At 36.5% G+C, this 14,758-nt stretch overlaps 1 protein-coding gene across 1 annotated transcript in view; it reads right to left on the bottom strand.

The window, feature by feature from the left end:
• The window catches only part of LOC109058684 (solute carrier family 12 member 5), a 45,985-nt gene that overhangs the window by 20,536 nt on the left and 10,691 nt on the right, over positions 1-14,758 (bottom strand). Inside the window, exons 2-4 of the mRNA XM_042762641.1 lie at positions 1,696-1,796; positions 1,473-1,604; positions 1,104-1,250 (exon numbers count right to left, since the gene is read on the bottom strand). Of these exons, the coding sequence (XP_042618575.1) occupies positions 1,104-1,250; positions 1,473-1,604; positions 1,696-1,796 (380 nt within the window). The remainder of the gene's footprint in view (positions 1-1,103; positions 1,251-1,472; positions 1,605-1,695; positions 1,797-14,758) is intronic.

Genomic DNA, 14,758 nt, shown 5'->3' on the forward strand with positions numbered 1-14,758 from the left:
CATGCGTTACCAAGCGCAAAGTTGGGGGTTCGATTCCCTGGGAACACATCCCAGGTAAAAATTGATAGCCCAACTGTAAGCTGGATAAAAGCGTCTGCTAAATGCATAAATTTAATTTCATTTTAATTTTTTTTAACAAAGCTTGACAACAACTGCTGCGTTATCTTTTAAATTAATTTTAATTTTACTTTAATGCATTTAACAAAGCTAGGGTTGGCCATATCAATCAGGAGTGTTTTTTGATGCGCACTCCAACTTCACCACATCACCAGGTACAAGTCAAGCAGGTGACGAGGAGCTTCAGTAGAACAACAGTGAACTGTTCCTGTCCTGTCAGCCGTTAAACTGTGCTCGTAGCATGTGCTCGGTGAGCGCTGTAGCCACAAAAGAAACTACGAGCCTGCAATGTCATAGTTATGTCATCAGTTAAGTCATGAAGTTACCAAAAGGTGATTGAAGCTGACTTAAAACTGTGCATGCATGTAAGTATTTGTTATATATGCGTCACATTTAAGAACATGTCTCTGAAATGCAGTGGTTTTCAAAACTGTCCTGGAGTAGCACACTGTCTCCCTCATCTAACACACCTGATTCAACTCTTCAGCCCATTAGTAGAGACTTTAAGACCTGAAGTGGGTCAGAAAAGGTAAAGAGTTGTGAGAAAATACAATGCGTGTCCGATCCGCGTCATGTTCAGCAGCGGCATCTCTTAAAGTAATAGCAGCCAAATGAATCCTAATAACCAGCTGCTGTGATGTTTGTTCATCAAAGAAAAAAAATAGAAAAAAAGGAAATCAATAACTTCTGTAGCTTCAAGGATTCGTCTATATTTCATTTAGAATTTAGTGCTTGATAACTTCATTCAAGGTATTCAATTTCTGTCTATTTCCTAGCTGAAGGGCACAGGTAAATATGATATTTTTATTATAATGGGTTTATGTGAAGATTGTTTTAAGTTCTCTTAAATTAGAAGTCTTTATGTTGTTTCTACATTAATTTGAAGATTGGAATGTGAAATTATTGCAATATAGAAGTATATTCAAGAAGTATATTTTATTAATCAATTGACAGCACTAGTATGTACATGTGCATCTGAGACTGACCGTGGAGCAACACATGAAGACGATGATGAAGGTTCCCAGGACACCTCCTGCACCCACCAACCAGGTCATCCTGAGGAACAGAATCACCCCCAGGATGTTCTGCATACATGGCAGGTAAACGCCCATGAGGGTGCCCATACGTGGAGCCTGTCAATCAACCCAACAACCAACCAATCAATGATTAGGACACCATGGAACATTTTGCTCAATATATAACCTCATTAAATGGCCATTTTAGCTGCTTGTCGATTCACATCTACCCAGTCGATGATTAGCTAGCATCCACCAACACACAGAAGACTGAGGTTCATGAAGAAGGCTCAGCAGTGATTTGGCAGTATGTAGAGATAATGGTAAAGATTTTGTCACCTGCACAGTTTTCTTGCGCGCCTCCTCATTGTTTTCTGCCTCCTCATGCTCTTTACTGCCTTGCGTCAGGTTGGAGTAGTTGGCGAGGCTGCTCAGCAGAGAAGATACCATGGGACTGGTGTCCATCTCCTCCTACACGACAAACACATACAAACAAACAAACATGTAAATCTACAGCATATTCATCTAGAACCCTTTAAAATCATTAGCAACACTGGACTACCTCAAACAGGGCCATGTTTTTCCCATCATACTGCTGGCTTTTCTCTACATCACTGGTGCTGCTGTTGATAAAGGGGCTGCTTTCCTTGGATGTTGCATCTCCTGTGAACATACATAAATTAAACATTGTTTATTAGAATATGCGCTAGAATATATTTACAAAGGGTGTAAACTGTGAAAAGGCTGTCTTACTGTACACTACTGTTCAAAAGTTTAGGGCTAGTAAGATTGTTTTGAAAGAAATTACTACTTTCAGAAGGGGAAGATGCATTTAATTGGTCAAAAGTGAGAGTGAAGACAATATTACAAAAGATTTCAATTTAAAATAAATGCTCTTCTTTTGATCTTTCTAGTCATCAAAGAATCCTGAAAAAATCCACAAAAAAGCACAACACTGTTGATAATAAGAAATGATAATAACAATGATAATAAGAAATGTTTCTTGAGCAGCAAATCAGCATATTAGAATGCTTTCTGAAGGATCATGTGACACTGAAGACTGGAGTAATGATGCTGAAAGTTCAGCTTTGCATCACAAGAATAAATTACATTTTAAAATATATTAAAGTAGAAAATGGTTATTTTAAACTGTAATAATATTTCACAATATTACTGTAGCCTTGAAGCCTCGGTGAGCATAAGAGAGCACATAATTAAAAAACATAAAAAATCTTACATAACCCAAACTGAGCAGTAACAGTAGTCTGAACAGAAGTGTACATCAGATAACAAAAAAAAAGGTACAGTATTTATATATATATTTAGTTATTTTTTTAAAGCAAAACGTTTCACAAAAAAACCCTTAGTCTTAAAAATATACAAAAATATTATTTATACAATTACATTATGCATTACATTTATCAAAACCATAATTATAATAATAATCCATTTGCAATTTGTCAGACATTGTTCCCACTGGATTTTCCTACATGTAAAATCAATGTCATCGCATTTGCATGTAATACTAAAGAATGATATTGCAGCGGTATCATCAGATACACCACAAGCATTTTTGATTCAAAAGCTCTATTTTTTATAAGAGCTTTGTCTCACAATATTTGCAGAACATCTTTCACATCTTACACAAAATACAAGTGCTGTGTACAGTCCAGTTATACCAAATTGTTGCATTTTCCTGTCTATCTAAAAGGAAAGAACAGAAAGGGGTGAATTAATGCAACTGTAAAAAAACCCAACAGCGCATCAACATGGAGCACTCCTTGTGTATCAGTGTGTGTGTGGGTGAGGAATTCCAGAATTTCTACATACTCTTCCATAGCAACAACCCGGTTCTGAGCCTATTTTTACACTACCGCTTTCAGTCGCACATCCTTTATCACAGGAACCTTTGATCGCTTAATTCTGGAGCAGTGCAACATAAACCCTCACAGGTTCAGGGCAATTCTGTTGTGTCCTATAAATACATCATGGTTTTTAATTGTGTGTATTTCTAAATTGTAGTGCGTATTGTAATTTCTTTAGTGTGCTGTCACCTTCCCTGCCTTCTCTAACATAATTATATGTGGGAGCATGCTCATTAAATGGCCAAGGGAATCCTTCCTCTTAGCATGCCCAGTTTAATCTGATGTATTAGTTTAATTAATCATGCTTCCTGGCAAAGCGTTGTACATTTCAATTTTCACAGTATTTGCCTGTTTATTGACCTGTGACCCTTTGACCTTTAAACACACAATTCATCACCTTGTAATTTCATCTGTCAGCACTGAATCAATATCCCGCCAAGCCTTGTGCTTCCTACTGTGGTTTTTATTTTAAGGTTTACACATTGATTATTATTTCATTTAGGAGTCCTTGGTCTCACAAAGTTTGAAAACTCATGAATCATCCTGGTTTTGCACTTGGTTCCTACCGTATATGTTTCTTTTCTCTCTAATCTTTGCAAAAACTCCTACTTCTGGCTCTCTTGACACTCAGCATCCCACAACCCCAGCAGACCCACAATGTAATAAGCAATAATGAGAAAAAGATTGGTAAACAGATTGAGATAGATCCTAATCTCTGACATCTCGCGCCCTGTGTGGTGAAATTTATAACAGAAGCTTTTGGTTTATTGTTACAACCCCAGAAGGGACTCTGAGCATCTGTAGACTTATAATAGGGCATCATACAGATATCAAAGCTTGCTAGATGAGGTTGTCTGCTGATTCTGCCCTGCTGTCCATTTAATGTCTCTGCAGAGGCGAAAGTGGGTAGCTGATGCTTGTACTTTTCTCAGAGCTATTCTTTCCACCCCTTTTTTCTACACATTCTTTGCACTATTAGAAGCATACACATACACCTCTGGCCAACTCTCTTGGTCTATTCTATAGCAACACACGTTATAAACTAATATAATATGTGATCAAATTATATTTAAGCAATATCACACTAGCAATACAGCTAAATCACACCCGTGGTGATATTCAGACAAACATGATTATGATACTGCTTTCATACAGGAGCTCAACAAATAAGAAGTTAATATTGTATAACCTACATTTTACTTTAACTTGCTTTGTCTATTTTTACAAAGCCAGAGTATTTGTAAACATATCCATGGCAAAACACACAGCAGCACTCTTGAATGAATCTGTATCTTGAACAAATTGGTTGAGTGAATGATTCAGTTACCACTTTATAAATTGTTATGTTTCTGAATCAATCAGTGTTTTGAATGAATTGCTTGAATAACTCAAATGGCTCACTCATAAAGACAGTGGTCTGTTGCCATCTACTGGGGTAACAGTTTAGCAGTGGAAGATTAGTAATGGTCATTTCATCAGCATTTTAATCAGTATTGTGCCCTTTAACAAGTCCCTTAAAATGCCATGTTGTTTCAGGCAATCTCTTTCTACATGTACTATAGTGACCTATTTGTATTGTATCTAATTAGTAGTATTAATATGTCAGTGATATTTCTAATAGCTAAGATTGGTGAAATGATTAATGCATCAGTCTGTACTTATAGCACTTCCCTGTTCTTCAAACCCAACAGTCACACTTGCATATCAGCATGATGAGTCAGGCAAAGCCTACAGCAGATCAAGGAAAGAAATTCATGATAACTTTATGCATATTTCAAATATACAGCCCATCAAAGACTAAATACGTAAATGCTAATTAGCGATGAGCAAAATGTGTAGGCTGAGTAAAGCTTTTCTGAGTGCAACATGAGCATGATGTTCTTATCTCATGCAGTGTAGCTTAGCAGCTGTAAAAAAAAGTACACTTTAGCATAAAATTATATTTTTATAATATAATTGACAAAATGTTTTGGATTTGCAAATGACATAAAAGGTCACTTAAGTGTATACATCCATGATTAGTTTTTTTTGTTTTGTTTTGTTTTTTATGTTTTTATGTTAAAGGGATACACCAACTCAAAATGAAAATTTTTCATTAATCACTTACCCCCATGTCATTCCAAACCCATAAAAGCTTCGTTCGTCTACGGAATACAATTTAAGATATTTTGGATGAAAACCAGGAGGCCTGTGACTGTCTCATAAGGATGCGCTGTTTTTTTTTTAATATAAGATATATATATATGTATATATATAGAATGCTTGTGGTTGTGGTGATGATGATGAGCATACGCAGCATACGGTGATATGGAGGGACAGAGGAGACTGTTGACAAAGGAGTTGTTGAATAAAGTCGTTTTTTTTTTTTTTGTTCGCTTACAAAAAGTGTTCCCGTCGCATCATATAACCCAGATTGCATGTCTGATGGCAGATGTAGTATTGTGACGATGACTTTCATACCTTTTATGGACCTTGACACCGTAATTTACTTGGCAGTCTATGGGACAGTCACTGGCCTCCTGGTTTTCATCCAAAATATCTTAAATTGTGTTCCGAAGACGAACGGAGCTTTTACGCTTTGTTGAGCTCATAATCTGTTAGAATATGGCTCAGAAACATTTCAAAACAAATGTTAATGGTCAGTGTTAAGTGATAATTGTAACAGTGATAGTTCATAGTTGTTTCATCATTACATTTGATATGAAAGCATAAAACTATATAAAACAGCAATAAAGCCAAACAATAAAAAGTTAAAGCCCTATAGTGTACCATGAAAGCAAAAATGCAAAAACTACAAATAAACAGCCATGTTGCTCAGATCCATCTGTTAATACGGGACTGTTCAGTGAAATTAAGACAGCACTGCACTCGTTCCCTCTAAGCACCTTTGCCTTTCGATAATCCACAGTTTTGAAATCTGCTTTTCAAAGCCCATTTCTGCTCATGACATCAAAGTAATCTGCTTTTTAATTTTTTATGTTTTGTCTGCGCCTCTCCCTTTCTCTTGCATTTGTGTGGTCACATTTAGTATTTAGTACTTCATAACACATTTAGTACTTCATAACTCTAAATATTTATGGTGTGTAGGATCCATGTGCTGACTCTTATGACAAAGAAGTACACTTTAGCACATATTATGGATAAACTTATTTTGTATTGATTTACTTATTATCAGACACTAAATTGAGTTTTTTTATTAAATTAAAATGTTTACAGTTAATATTTATATAAAATGCAATTAGTTGAACTTAGCAATGCTTTTTGACCCACTTAAGTTGGACTTAATTATGTCTATATGTAATTTTATAATACTCATATAATTGAATATAATTTCTATTGAAACTGGTATGTCATGCATTTAAATATATTTGCAATTGCACATTTGTTATGATAAAGTTGCAATTTAACTACATTTAAAATATATATACTTTAAATGTAATATTGAAAAACACATAGTTTAATCAAGTACTTTAGATGGGAATTATTATGTTAGTCAACACATCAAAATAAGTGCACTTCTTTAAAGCGTGGCAGAAGATTATTATATATATTAATAATACATTTATTTTCTTCATCACAAGGGGAAATGCCCAAAATGTGGAGAAAATTGAATTTAAAAAAAAAAATTCTGATAAACCCAAAGGCCAGAAGTGGGCAAAAGTAGGTCTATGCAGAGACCATCAAGCTTAAATGAATCCAGTTTAGACGACCAGGGATTCATGATCTGAGAGCCTATATATTCCCTGAGGCTGAATGTCATCTTTGTCAGCTGCTGAATTGAAGCACCTTTATCTAACTGAAGGAGAGAGAGCAGGTGTTTGAGAAGCCTGCAGAATTGGTTAGCTTGTGTCTCGAGCTCCCTGAGGCTGATTATATCAGGCTGTGCTGCTGTGTGGAGCTTCTACAATTCCCTTCACAATTGATCAGCAGAGATAGCCAGCCTGAGACTGAGGGAGTGGGATGGAGGCTTCAGTGTCCTCACTGCATGGTAGGGTTGTGGTGGGCAACTGAAAACCGAATTTGATGAGAAACAAGCCTTCCTTTAATACATGGCTACTGGCCAGTTTGCAGTCGGTGATGGTTTTCATCCCACTCCACACCTCCTTCATGTTGTTCTGACTAAGTTTGCAATCACGCTTGTGCTGTTATCATTTCTTCCCTTCCTCAAGTAGCATTTTCATGTCTTCCTGTATCCTCTTTGCCTCCTTTTGTCTTCAGACCACTGGCTCAGCAGGTCCTTCAGATCTTTTGTGATTCATGTTTTGTTGCTGGGGAAGACAACACGATCCTCATGAAAGTACCTCGGTGTCACTGTATGACTCACAGAGCGTGTCGTCTTTGGTTTACTTCAAGTACTACTGTAAAGCCTCCTCTACTTCCGTTTTGTCCTGGTCGTAAAAGGCATTTGTTATATGGTCAGTTTGCATTAAGGAAGAGATGCAAATCCAGGAGTACTAGAATCCTATTGGATCTTCTAGTTCTTGTTCTGTTCCTTCCTAGATGAGAAGTGTTTTATTTGTTTGACTGATTATATTTGATCATTGACTATGTTGCTTCCTCAGTACATGGTGTAAATGATTATAAAAGAGAACAGAGAGAATAATTCTCTTTTATAATCCACTGCCTGGTGTTTTTAAGAAATTAATGCTTTTATTCAGTCAGGATGCATTACATTTTATCAAAAATCACAATAAAAAACATAAATAATTAAACTGAACAAAATGAAACTTTTTTTTGATACATGTATATTATATATTAAACTTTTAAACTATTAAACCTTTACAACCCAATGACAGGAGGCATGAATTTTTTTTTTTTTTTGAAGAGTTATAAAATAGTTACATTAGTTAAGTGGTTCAGCAAGAGGGGATTGGACATGCTACTGAATACAGAAAGATGATGTAGAAAATATTAAAATATGGTCAAGATAAATCTCAACCATTTCAGTATTAAAAAAAAAAAAAAACAGTCAGCTCCCTAGAGGTTCTTTTCATTACCTTCTTATACATCCTCTATTTTCCATAATGCCAACCTTATCCGGTCTCTTGAGAAGAAATCAATTACATTGCATCACTTCTGGGTTGTGGCCAAAGAAGTAACTGATCTTTGTTTACTGAAAGAGGGACTGTATTTCAGTAAACTATTTATTTTGTTTCATAAACAGCGCTCTGCTCTACTTTTTCCTTATTTTACGCCAGAAGTGCGTTAAATGATATCCCTTTTTAATCATGATGGAACTCAGTGCAACACAGCTTTCCCTCAGGACTAAGGCCTTTGTCTCGTACTGCCTGCCCTGTTAACCCAGAATTCACTGCTTCTCACAAATTATCCTCCACACTCTTTAAAATAAAGGTTCCAAAAAGGGGTTTTCGCAGTGATGCCATGGAAGAACCATTTTTTTTAATCACTAAAGAACCTTTGAATGAACAGTTCTTAAAAGAACCATTTTTCTTAATGTGAAAACTTTTTAAAAAACCTTTTGTGCAATGGGAAGTTTCCATGCATGTTAAAGGTTCCTTAAGGAACCATAGATGCCAGTAAAGAACCTTTATTTTTAAGAGCCACTAATCACATGAGAGATTATACAGGCTGGGTGTCAGATGTATTAGCATCAAGATTTTTTTTTTTTCAAAGCTCTGTTTTGACAACCATTCTCTACTTTGATGCATCATTATGTTGTATCAAGGGTTTGATTGCCATTATTGATTTGAGAATCCTCTTTAGAGAAGCTATTTATCTTTACCCTAAATGATCTTTTGTGTGTGTATGGAACAGAACTCACTCTCAAATCATAGCAACGTTTTGCCATCTTAGGAATTTAGTATTCACTACTATTGATTTAAGTAATATTACAGCGACCAAACACTTTTTAGCAATTTTAACGAAACCACCGTCCACAAAGCCGTTGCATTTTGTTTATGTTTGGAAGGCTTTTTCACTTTTCATGGTATATGATGTCTTGGGTTGTCCACTATAAGCGACACTTATTAAACGTTTTTGTGCTTGTTGTTTAGACTCGACTCATAAAGCGATCCAGTATATGGACTTAATAAAGTTGGAAGGTGCAGGTTGGGATATTTTGATATACAACTGAATTTAGCTGTGTATGTGGCCTTTTTGAAGAGCTCATCAAGAACTATAATTCATTCAAGATTTCATTAGCCAATGAATTGCCTGGGAATTTAACCCATAGCCTTGTCCTTATCAGCACAATGCTCTACTAGTTTAGCAAAAGGAATGAGTTGTTTTAGCCCGAGTTTTGCCAAATCTAGACAGAAAGTGGGGGCAGAACATAAAGACAGCTTCAGGGTCAATCCTGGAACCGGCAGAGTCAAAGAAAATAACCCTAACTAGATTAAGCACCAGACTTCATGTTTGTTACGCAGATCACATCATTTAGTCTAGAGTAAAGTAGAAAAGAAACCAGCGATTGTACAAAAGATATTCCTGTTAATTAAATAACCGCTGATGCTCAGATTCAGGAGCTTTGATGATATAAGAAGGTTGTTGAAGTGATGTATTATTTATTGTGTAAGATGATGTTTACTCCACTGCAATGAGAGCTGAAAACATGGCTTTATTTTAGAGAAAACCGACAAGAGAAGTAATAACAAGTGGAGAAATAGAGACATTATAAGAGAAAAGCTTGAGGCATGTCACCTCTCTTTCAAAGTTCTCAAGTGTATTTAATGCAGCAGAAATGAACATAGAGTAGGGAAAATGACACCTCTGACAGGTCTGTTTTGGTGCGTATCTTTTAAAAGCTTCTCCTCTCAGTTGTTGGACTGAATATACAAGCATTTATCCTCAAGCCAAAAGTGCTGATTCATGGAGCTGGCAATGCAGTGTTGTTAAAAAGAAAGTAACACTTTGCCAAATGTCTTAATCCAAACAAACTTAATGGCGGAAGGCTTGAGTGTGGGCAAAACATATAAACTGTCTGAATTCACGAGCACAGGATTGGACATATGGTGGAGATTTGTTTGAGAAGCCCTCCAGCTTGAGAAGACCAGCAGTCATTTATCTCCGATCTTAAGCTTGTGTGTTTGTGCTATGAATATCTCGAGGTGGATCTAAATTAGTGTTTCAGAGCCAAGAGCTGAATAGTCTTGCATTATCAAGACATCTGACTATCGTGTTGGTTCATAAACGTTTTTAGGTGGTGGACCACCTCACTTCACTAACAAAAAAAAAAAACCCTCAACAACCTGATAACAATTACCTGCCATTTTAAAATAGTGTTTTGAAATACAGTAAACTGACTGACTTTGTATTAAAGTTGCACAAATACAAAACTATAGAAGCTTTCACACAGAATAAAAATCTAAAAAAGGTAATTGGAATGTTTTTGGACTTGTCTCACAATTATGGGTTTATATCTCAATATTCTGACATTTTTCTTGAAAAAACTGTCCATCATTCACTAAACTGAGGATCACACACTACAAGACTTTCAAATTGTTCTGACAACAAACTCACACAGAAATGTGCGTCTTGATGCTAGGAGACAAATGAAAACAATATGTGTTCTAAAATCGGCTCAGTCTGTGACCATCATACACTATGCGATTTTCTATTAAATATGTCAACTCTAATCTGCTGACTGGCTCTGACTTTCACCAACTAGTGTTGACTTATCCAAACTGTAAATCAGTGGGAAATCATGTCAAAAATCATATACTGTAGTGTATTCCAGCTTTAAAAATACAGTTATAAACAATAACATTACAGCTGGGTAATGCAACTATACCAAAAAGCACACAAGTAAATCATCTAAAGAATGGCTAAAAAGAAAAAAAAATATGTGTTTTACCGAGACATTAACTTATGCAATCCAGAAATACAGAAAAACTGAAACAGATTTGTGGGGAGGGACAAAATTCAAGGGTTCACTTACTTTTTCACCTTACACTGTGAATGAGTGCTCAATGTATTTGATAAAAATGTGTAAAGTACAACTGTTTGTATGTTATTAGTATAGTCAGATAGTGCTTGACTTGTGTGTTCAATTAAGATCAGACTACATTTAATGAATAATCAATGCAGAAATCCAGATATTTTCAGTTTATAGGATCTTTCATTCTATAATACTTGTCTGTTTGCAGTGTGCTATTAAAGTCAGAGTCAGAAGTTTCTGTGCCACAAAGGCAAGCATTGTTCTGTGTCTAAATCTCTAGTTGTTCACAGTCTTTGCCCTCAAATCCTTTGTGTAGTGTGTGTGAACATTATTGACACAAACCTTCATGTTCCCCAGGAGAGCTCACCACCAATTCACTGACTCAAGACTTACATAATGACTGTCCAGACCACAAGTCAGAAGTGCAGAGAGGACCGCAGCTGTGTGTGTAGACCATAGCCACAGGCAGTGCTGCAGCTGCAGCGTGTGTGATGTTCTGTAGAGATCCTTCAGCACTGCCATTACAATCAGTGTGAATCAGTGTAACCAAACAAACAGTATATGTGGGTATATGTATTTGCATAGTCTATGACTGAACTGTTACATTATGGCCAGCAGTAATGGGTTTTATTCCTGGGGAAAAAAAATCATAGCTTGAATGCACTTTAAACTGCTGTAGATAAAATGTCTTCTAAATGGAAAATGTATACACCAAGCCAGAATATTATTGGCGAGTTTTAAAGCATTAAACTGTGATGCTTGAATATAGTGCAAATGTTCTCAAAACTCAAAAACTCAAGTACTATGCCTAAAAATGCTTTCTATAAGGTAGTTCAGAAAGATTGTTTAACAATTATTTTGGAGTTCATTAGAGGACATAGTTGATCTCGCTTACTCAGCTGCTATAGACCTACAGTATATGAATCACTACAGGCCAAGTTGTCTACTACTTACCTCAATGGTTCATCACTACAGACCTATGGTTCACTATAGGTCAATAAGGTAATATACCAATGTGAAATAGAAGTACACTTAAGCATACTTTTTTCTATATTTCTATATAAATATGATTTTCCTGAAAGTAGACAAAGAGAATAATCAAACAAATAAGCCAAAAATATATACTTTATCTTTTATTTATTAAGAAAAATGATCCAGTCTTACATATCTGTGAGTGGCAAAAGTATGTGAGTCTTTGCTTTCAGAATCTGGTCTGACCCACTTTTGCAGCAAATACTGCAGCTAAACGTTTCTTGTAACGGATCAGTCCTGTACAACATCTTGTAGGACTTTTAGCCCATTGCTCAGTACAGAACCACTTCAACTCTGTGATGTTGGTGGTTTCCTCCTATGAACTGCTTGCTTCAAGTCCTTCCACAACATTTCATTTGGATTCAAGTCTGGACTTTGACTTGACCATTCCAAAACATTAACTTTGTTCTTTAACCATTCTTTGGTAGAGTGACTTTCTGTATTTTGGTATTTGTGTTGTTGTATTGCTGCATTTTCTATTTTGTATTGGTTATCTGTCAGATGTCCTGACATTTTCTTTAGGATTTGCTGGTATAACCCAGAATTCATTGTTTCATCAATGACAGTGAAAGCAGTCCTGGCCCAAATGCAGCAAAACAGGCCCAAACCATGATTATACTACCACCACCATGTGATGAGTTAAAGTTATTTTGCTGGAATGCAGTGTTTTCCTTTCTCCAAACATAACGCTTTTCATTTAAACCCCAAATTTCTGTTTTGGTCTCATCTATCCACTAAACATTTCTCCAATAGCCCCCTGGTTTGTCCACATGATCTTTAGCAAACTGCAGATGGGCAGCAATGTTCTTTTTGGAGTGTGGGTGTTTTTTTGTTGTAACTCTCAGATGGGCATGGATGTTCATGAACATTAACATCAGCCAATGTGAGAAAGGCCTTCAGTTGCTCAGAAGTTATCCTGGGATCCTTTGCTACCTTGTGGACTATTACAAGTCTTGCTTTTGGAGTGATCTTTGTTGGTCGACTACTTCTGGGGAGGGTAACAGTGGTCTTGAATTTCCTCTGTACACAGTGTCTCTGGCTTTGGATATGTGGAGTCCAAACCCTTTAGATCTGGTTTTGTAACCTTTTCCAGCCTGATGAGCAACAAAAACTCTTTTTCAGAGTTCTCAGAGATCTCCTTTGTTTGTGCCTTGATACACTTGCACAAACATGATCAGACTTTGATAGATCCCTGTTCTCTAAATAGACCTCCGTTCTTTACATAAAACAGGGCAGACACAGCCATTGGAAAACACCTCTGAACAGATGGATTCTGATTTCACCTTCAAATTAACAGCTAATCCTAAAGATTCACATACTTTTGCCACTCACAGACAAATAATATTGGATAATTTTCCAGAAAAAATAAATGACAAAGTATATATATTTTGTCTCTATTTGTTTGATTGGGTTCTCTTTGTCAAGTTTCAGGACTTGTGTGAAAATCTGATGATCATTTGAGTCATATTTATGCAGAAATATAGAAAATTCTAAGGGTTTCACAAACTTTCAAGCAGCACTGTATGTTGTCATGTAACCTAAAACAATTCAAATAATTTTAAAAGTGATTGTAAGTGTAAGGAACAGTAATGCAAGACTCTTCAAGTACACTTAAGTGGCCATATATTCCATTAATACATGTATTATATAATTTGCATATAATCTGATATAATCTTTTAAGATTTGAAGTACACTACAAGTGCACATTCAAAACAATTAAGCACACTTCTTTTTCACAAAGCTCTGGCTCACTGCAGACGTACAGTATAAGGTTCTCTACAGTACAGACCAGTAAGGCTCACTACAAAACAAATGCCGCTTCAGATACTGTACAGGAATAGAACAATTTGATGTTATAATGAATTTCCACTAAATATGGGTCCATTTAAGTAGCAGATTGTTTAAAACACCAGCAAAGACTAGATAAGCACAGATTGTGTCTCTCACGTGGTAGATTTATCCCAAAATGGACAGTTACACTAGCTTTCAAAGGCTTTACTAGAAGTGTGTCTCACTAGGATTATCCCACATGCAGAGTGGGTGAACGTGACATGCCAGATATTACATTCATTTCAGTAAATAGGCCACCTGAATGTAAGCGTACACGTACAAAGGCACGCGCAAACGCACGGCCACAGCTGTCAGATTCATTTCTGCAGATATCTTCCGCTCGGGGTACTGACACACAAAGTGGTGCAGAGCTGCAAAGGTGCTGCTGTTGGCCAGAGTAACGTCTCCTCCCTGCTTTTCTTTTCTTCAACTTCCTCCCACTCGTGCTCCTTGTCGCAGACTCTTTGATGAAATCCCCCAGCTGTCTCGCTCTCCTCACACTGCAGTCTGCCAGCTCCTTATCTGAACAGATTCATGGCCATAGCAAAGTCCCCGCTGTACTGAAGAGATGTGAATACTGTACAGCATCGGTGCTCTGACGCAGCAATTTTTTAAACACTTAAAGCAGAGAACGGTTTAAAGTCAAATCTGAATGCTGAACATTCCTTAATGTCTAGGTTCATCGCTCCCAAGACTTGCATTGACTTAGAGATGACACAGCATGGGAGTAAAGGGGGAACAGTCGTTCTGAATTAAATCAATGGTTGCCGAAGGACAAGCAAAGTGTTGCCAGGGAACAGGTTGCTTAGTAACAACAAAGAGTTGACTGGAATTCAACGGCTTAATCACAACATACCTTCACTAGCCTGTCAAACCATGTACTTCAGTGCAGCAAGGTTAAACATCCACCCTCAGAATATTTATTCGCAATAAATTATACTTTAAAGGGGCCACATGATGCACTTCTGCCAAATTTTATTTTTGAATAGCATTTTGAAATA

Source organism: Cyprinus carpio, chromosome A8 (genome assembly GCF_018340385.1).
Source record: "Cyprinus carpio isolate SPL01 chromosome A8, ASM1834038v1, whole genome shotgun sequence".
NCBI classification, from domain to species: Eukaryota; Metazoa; Chordata; class Actinopteri; order Cypriniformes; family Cyprinidae; genus Cyprinus; species Cyprinus carpio.